At 53.8% G+C, this 7438-nt stretch overlaps 1 protein-coding gene across 1 annotated transcript in view; it reads left to right on the forward strand.

The window, feature by feature from the left end:
- UNC13A (unc-13 homolog A (C. elegans)) overlaps window positions 1–7438 on the forward strand; it is a 62796-nt gene that overhangs the window by 8665 nt on the left and 46693 nt on the right. The window contains exons 3-5 of the mRNA XM_005873915.2: window positions 3712–3741; window positions 4387–4486; window positions 6251–6368. Coding sequence (XP_005873977.1) covers window positions 3712–3741; window positions 4387–4486; window positions 6251–6368 — 248 coding nt within the window. The remainder of the gene's footprint in view (window positions 1–3711; window positions 3742–4386; window positions 4487–6250; window positions 6369–7438) is intronic.

The following is a 7438-nucleotide window of genomic DNA, read 5'->3' on the forward strand; positions in this document are numbered from 1 at the left end:
GCGAGGGCGGGGAAGGGGCGGGCACAGATGTGATGATGACAGTGGTGAATGCTGGCGGTGAAAGCCACGGTGACTTGGGAGCGTTTACTGATGAGAAGGCGGCGGCGGCGGGCTGGGGAGGGAGGAGTAGAAAGAGACTTGGAAGGCATTCCAGATACTCCCCACTCCTCCGTGCCCCTCCCACCTCCGGAGTCCCCTTCCCCACAGAGCCTCCCCCCTCCCTCTATCCCGCACCTTGCTATGAGCTCCCTACCCTCTGAGTCCTCTCCCGACCCTCTCTGAGCCCTCTTCCCTGACCCTCCATTCCTTTCTGAGCCCCCTCCTCCACCCTGAGCCCCCCTCCTGCCTCCGAGTCCCCACGAGGAACATGTATAGATACCGTTATCCTAGACTCCCTGGGGCCCTGAGCCTGGCCTCTGCCCTCAGAGCTGGACCCCCCAGCAGTCTCCTGCTGCTGGTGGACCCCAACTGAACCCATGGCCTTCTGCCCTCAGAGGCTCAGGCCGCAGGAAAGTGGGTGGAGGAAAGGAGGGGGGACAAGAGAGACAGAGACAGAGGGAGAAGGGGAGGAGACAGAAAGGCAAGGACAGGGGTGGAGAGAAACAGAATGGAGGGAGGGAGGCAGGGAGAGAAACCCCACACCCCCAGCTCCCCACCAGGACAGGATGGGAGACAGACTTTGGGCCATGGGCCTCCTCTGAGTCCTGTCCCAGATCTGTGAAAGGGGGTACAGTGGGAGCTGCGGGGTGGAGCCCAGGCCAGGTCAGGCTAGACCCCAGTCAGCCCCTGGATCTTCCCAGGGCCTGGCACCCCTCCCCCCCGACAGCTTCCTCTGTCTGATTCTTCTTTCCCAACTTTGCCAGTTCTCTCCCCTGCCTGCCCTTCCTTGTGGAAATCTGCACGTCTCTCTTTGTGTCTCTTTGTGTCTGTGTCTGTTCATGACTTGTTATCTCCACTCCCTTCTTCCTCCTTTTCCTTTCTCTCCCGGTGTTGGTCCCTCTGTGTGTGCGTTTTTCTCAGGCCCTGTCTGTCTCTCTTCCACCTGTCTCCCTCTCCCTCTCCGCTCTGTCCCTGCACCCCCTCCCTTCGCAGAGTCATCAGGTTTGCAAGCAGGAGTTCCCCCGAGGAGGGAGGCCTGGAGCTCCTGGTGCACACCGTCCCAAGCGCCCCTGAGCTTCTCTTGGCCCCAGGGTTGAGGGGCTGGGTGGGTTAGCTCCCTGTGAGCTGGGTATAAGAAGGGGCCAGTGGGATGGGGGTTGAGCATGCATCCAAGAGAGGGGCCTTTGCACGAGCCACGGGTGGAAAAGTGAGGAAGATAGGAAATGGTGACTGATTCGGGGTGTGGGGGAAAGAGACAAACAGAGACAGAAAATACAGGGGGATGCCCTAACCGGTTTGGCTCAGTGGATAGAGCGTCAGCCTGCAGATGCAAGGGTCCCGGGTTTGATTCCGATCAAGGGCATGTATCTTGGTTGCAGGCACATACCCAGTAGGGAGTGTGCAGGAGGCAGCTGATCGATGTTTCTCTCTCATCGATGTTTCTAACTCTCTATCCCTCTCCCTTCCTCTCAGTAAAAAATCAATAAAATATATATTTTTAAAAAAGAAAATACAGGGGGATACAGAAGGACACACACACACGCCAGATCTAGAAAACCAAAGAGAGAATAAGTCAGAGTGAGACGGAGATGGAAGTCCAGAGAGGGGGGTCACTTCCCTAGGGTCACACAGCAGGTAAACTGAACCTGAGTCCACACTGAACTGGTGCTCACCTCTCCCAATGCCCATCCAAGGGCTCCAGGGTCACTCTACCTCTCAAACCCAAACCCAAGTGGGGGTGGGGGTATGATGCCTAACCATTTACAGTTGAAGTCCGGGTCTTTGGAGGCATAGGAAGGCACTCGCTTCTTCTCTTGCTCTGCAGCTCTGAGGTGCTCACTCGGTGCTTCTGTGAGTCCATCCCACCTCCACACCCCCACCCCGCGACAGGAACAAACAGTATTTATTGACAAGTGTTTCGAACCACTCCTCTTTATTTTTTCCCCACCGGCTCCATTCAGCTGCTTTTGCATGATAGACATTCAAGTGATGGGGACAGAGACATGAACAAGATGGGAGGCTGTGGCATTTGCCCAGAAAAAGGCCAAACCTGACTTTCAAAAAAGGAGAAAGAGCCCTAGCTGGTTTGGCTCAGTGGATAGAATGTCGGCCTGCGGACTGAAGTGTCCCGGGTTCGATTCCGGTCAGGGGCACATGCCCAGATTGCGGACTCCATCCCCAGTTGGGGGAGTGCAGGAGGCAGCCAATCAATGATTCTCTCTCATCATTGATGTTTCTATCTCTCTCTCCCTCTCCCTTCCTCTCTGAAATCAATAAAAAAATATTTAAAAGAAGAAGAAGAAAGAGTAGAACCACAGAATTAGCCTCCAACTTGCTTGCCCAAACTCTTCAAAACATACTGAAAAACACAAAGTTTCTGTGGAGGGTGTCGATGCTGCTATTTGTGTAGGAAATAAAGTAATTAATGCTCGTGATTGCTGACACCGGACTGTCTCCAGTGCCTGCTGATGTTGATTGCACCTGGGAGGGAGAGTGGGGGCTGGGGTAGATAGAAACTTCTTCTTATTGTGTAATTTTTTGATGAGTCTGATTTTGTGACGTGTGTATATTGCCTGCTCAAACAAAAACATTCACTTGCAAAGAAAAGAAGGGAGGAGAAATGTGGAAAGGAGGAGGGCTCCGTTTGGTAACACGTTTTAGGTGGAGGTGGAGCGTGAATGGTGGAGAAAGATGTTGGGGGCAGCCGCAGGGTGCAAGAGATGTTGCAATGGAAAGTTTACTATCCTGGGAGAAAAGCCAGCAAAGAGTGAAATTGCTTCGAATCCCTTAGGGCTGTGGGTTATGTGAACTCTGAAGAGACTGGACAACATGGGACCCTGACATGTATTCGGTTGCACCTTTCCAGGCGAGTGGGACTGGACAAGCTCTAACAACCTCCCGCCCAGGACTGGGAGGTCCTGTTCCACCTCCTCCAGTCTCCTTTGAATATTGAACCCCAAACCTTGGGAGTGTTTGGTAGGGCAGACTGAGCTAGACAATTGGGGAAGAAGCTTGCTAGCTTGACAGGGGGATGGGGTCATTGGAAATTGTCTCCCCCCCCCCCCCCATCTCTTCCCCAACTGTGTCCCTCCCTCTGTGGCAATCCTGGAGAGCTTCCTGTGGGAGGCCTTTCCTGCCACTGCCCAGCTCCTTCTTTAGAATCTTGTTCAATGGAAGATAAAGCCAAAGCTGGAGGGGAGAAGCTTCAGGGGAGTTTAATAGGGAGGGAGGAGGGGCAGGGATTGCTCCCTGGGTTTAGATTCCTTCCACCCCAGGGTCTGCCTCTGCTCATCTATCTGATGGCTTCTCTCTCTCCCTCTCATCCCTGCCTCCCTCCTCTCCTTATTTTTCCTCCTCTCCTCGTCTCTTTGTCTCTGTCTCTAATTTCACCTTTGTCTTTATCTTGTTTTTTTTTTTTTTTCCCTGTTTGGTCTCTGCATCTGTCTCTTTTGCTTTCTATCCTTGCCTCTGTCTTCTCTCTGTTTCTTTCTGTGTCTCTCTCCTCTCTGTCTCTCTCATTATGTCTCTGTTTTGGTGTCTCTCTCTGTGCCTCTGTCTCTCTCCTCCCTGCCTCTCTCCCCATCTCCCTTCCCTATCTGTCTCTCTCCACAGTCAAAAAAGCCAAGTTTGATGGTGCCCAAGGTAAGTGGCCTCTACACCTGTCCTGTCCTGTGTTGTCTGTCTATTTGTCTATCCATCTCTTGGAGAGACGGGAAGGGGGTCTGAGCCATTGGTGGAGGACTTGGGCTGTGTCCACTAAGCATCATGGAAAGTGTCAGACATGGCCTGCGGTCCCAGCAATCTCCTCAGCCAGCCCCTGAAAACCCCAGGGTGGGTGGGGCTCACCCTGAGCCAATGGCCCTTTCCAGGATCCCAAGGGATAATGTGGGACTCTTAGATCAGGCTCCAGGTGGGGAAAGTGAGACTCAGAGAGATGAAGGTGTTTCTTATAGTCACCTTTGTTCCCATCCGGGGCCTCAGTCTTTCCAGCTAAAAACCAAGGCTGTTGGACGTAGTTATTTTTAAGCAGCAGGACTAGGCATTCCCGAATTCCACGTCTCCCTGCACCAGCGTCCCTCCCTTGTGCTCTGAGGGACTGGGCATAGGGGAACATTGGGGACTGGCCGGCGGGTGGGAGAAATACACAGAAGCAGAGTGGTATGTGGAACCTGGGGTGGGCCCAAGCACACACAGCCCCTAGGGGATCACAGCAGGTTGTCCAGAGCTTAGGAAGGGGCACCAGGAGTGTCTGAGCCCCTACACTAACTCCTGCTCTCACCGCCACAGAGAAATTCAACACATATGTGACCCTGAAGGTGCAGAATGTCAAGAGCACGACCATCGCGGTGCGGGGGAGCCAGCCCAGCTGGGAACAGGATTTCATGTTGTGAGTGGTTGGTCCTGCACAGCCTCAGCCCCTGGCACCTTGCTGGTCCCACTGATACGCCCCTTGGTGTCATCTGGGACTCCCCTTCCTCCTCCCTCTGCCCCATGTCCGCCCATCAGCTTTGTCTCCAAAGCACTTCCCAAATCCAGCCACTTCCCTTTATCTCTGGTGCAGCCAGCCTCCGCTCTGGCCTCCTGCTGCAGTCTGCCTCCTGCAATCTGTTCTCCAGGCAGCCACAAGGATATTTTTAAAACTGCAAATCACATCCTGTCACTCTCCAAACTTGCCTGTGGCTCATCAGCCTCAGAACAAAACCCACGCTCCTCCCCTCCGCCCCCAAGGAGGCCTGGGCCCTGTGACCTCCCACCGGTATCTCTCTCCATCTTTCCTGGCTCACCTGTCCCAGCCACAGCCACCTCTGCGAGGTTCCTCCAACACGGCAGCTTGTTCCTGCCCCAGGATCTTTGCACTTGCTCTTCTCTCCTCCTCCCTGCCCCTCCCAGCTGGCTCCTTCTTACACTTCCCGTCTCAACTGTGTTAACTCCTTAGGGAAGCCCTCCCCAACCATTACCCCAAGCTGCAATTGAAGAGTAATTTCAAGCCTGCTACCAATTGTTATTTTAGTCATTTGTGTGAATTTTGGACATATTTATGGCCCCTGACCCTAAACTGTGAACTCCAGGAGGGTGGGGCCTAGTCTGTCTCTGTCGCTGCTTTGACTCCCATGCCAAGCACGGGGCCTGGCACTCAATAAATATTTGCCTAATCACTGCATGAATTCATGACCTGGACCCTCCTCTTGACCTAGAGCCATCCAGGGCCTCCCTACTCTGATGATGGGAACATGTGCCATGCTCTCTGCTAAGGCTTTGATAAAATAAATTTGCCCACAACACTGGGAGAGAGGATGCCACTGTAATCCTCATTTTGTAGCTGATGAAACAGAGGACCAGAGAGGCTAAGCCACTTGCTCAGGGTCACACAGCCTGTACATGGCAGAGCTGGGATTTGGACCCAGGCAGCCCTCAACCCCCAGCTGGGGCCTGTCAGTGGTGGAGGCCACGAGAGAACCCAGTTAGGATCCTGGAGCAGAGGAGCATCTGGGGAAGGGAGGGAGGAACTGGCCCTACGATTCTTGGGCCAGTAAAGGGGGAGGGACAGGGTGACCCTCAGCTCTCGGAAAGCCAATTGCTGAATGACCAGGTCACAGTCAACAGATATATTCAGGGAGAACATTCCTTAAGATAAATCTTTGGCAAGTTGGCAAATTCAGTGAATTGGACATTCACCAAGGTTTCCCCCCAAATCTGCCTATGTCTAGAGTGGGGCCTGCAGGGAAAGTGCTCACGGATAGGGTCATTGATACGCTCAGGGATGTCCCCGTGCCATTGGAAAGGGGTGACACTGGGAAGGATGGAGCTTCCCAAATGCCCTTATCCTGGGACACAAAGGGTATTTGGGGATCTTCCTCGCTTAGCTAGCATTCTTAGGGTCTGAGGGCTTGAGCTAGGACCAGGCATGTTGGGGTGCAGAAGTGTGTGATATCTGTCCCAACCCTTCCATCCCCACTTGGAACCCTGGTTCTGCTGTGAGACCCTGAGCATGTAACTTAGCCCTCTGACCTCAGATCCCGTCTGTGAAACTAGAGTCACTGTGTTACCTTCCTGGCGAAGCCTCACCCAGGCCTGGGTTGAGTGAGCTGACCTTTCCGAGTCTCCCTACCCTCGCTCCTGACCCTTCCTGCCCCCTCCTCTCTCTCTACAGTGAGATTAACCGCCTCGATTTAGGGCTAACAGTGGAGGTATGGAACAAGGGCCTCATCTGGGACACGATGGTGGGCACCGTGTGGATCCCCCTGCAGACCATCCGCCAGTCCAATGAAGTGAGTTTGGGGCTGAGGGTTGGGAGGAATGCCTGGGAGGAGCCAGAGGCCAGGGGCCTAAACTTGATGGACATTTACCTCCTGCCCCTGATAATGTTCATGTAGACATCGGGGCTGCAGTGGCAGCTCCAAAGGGTCTAAAGCAGGGGTGGGCAAACTTTTTCACTCGAGGGCCACAATGGGTTCTTAAACTGGACCGGAGGGCCGGAACAAAAGCATGGATGGGGCTGCAGTGGCAGCTCCAAAGGGTCTAAACTCTTTCCGTCTTATTTGCTCTTTCCTTCCATATTCACCTCCGGGCCCAGGACAGCTGCGGGAGAATCACCAATCCATTTGCGTTACCATCAGGGGAAGGAAAGGTGGCAAGAGGGAGTTTGACCTCCAAATTAAGGGCCAAACCTGGAGGTTGCTGGTGGCACTTCACTCGCTTCCCATTGGCCAGGAATTAGTCATGTGGCCCCACCTAGCTGCAAGGGAAGTCTGGGAAATGTAGTCTTAAGCTGCATAGCCCTGGGCCCACCTAAAAATGTGTTCTTATGGAGGAGTGGGGAAAGGATATTGTGGGTCATTAGCACTTTGTGCAGGAGGAAGGCTACTCCTGACGGTGCTAGACAGTAACCTTGGTCTCCCGGCCTTAAGTTTCCCCCTCCCCCTCCCCCTCACCCATGCTGAGCCCAGCAGCACCTCATTACCCCACGACTCTTCCCTGCCCTCCCTCCCCATCTCCCTTGGAAGCCTTCTGGATGGCACCTGCACACATTGCCAGCTTCATCTCCCTCCACACCCCAACTTCCACCCCTTACAGAGTCCCAAAGAAGGCCTCTGCACCTTCCCATATGCTGTTACCGGGATTCCAACGTCTCTTCCATTACCCCCTAAGCCAGCGGTTCTCAACCTGTGGGTCGCGACCCCTTTGGGGGTCGAACGACCCTTTCACGGGGGTCGCCTAAATACAACCTGCATATCACATATTTACATGACGATTCATAACAGTAGCAACATTACAGTTATGAAGTAGCAACGAAAATAATTTTATGGTTGGGGGGTCACCACAACATGAGGAACTGTAT

This window comes from Myotis brandtii, unplaced genomic scaffold (genome assembly GCF_000412655.1).
Source record: "Myotis brandtii unplaced genomic scaffold, ASM41265v1 scaffold421, whole genome shotgun sequence".
Classification (NCBI taxonomy): domain Eukaryota; kingdom Metazoa; phylum Chordata; class Mammalia; order Chiroptera; family Vespertilionidae; genus Myotis; species Myotis brandtii.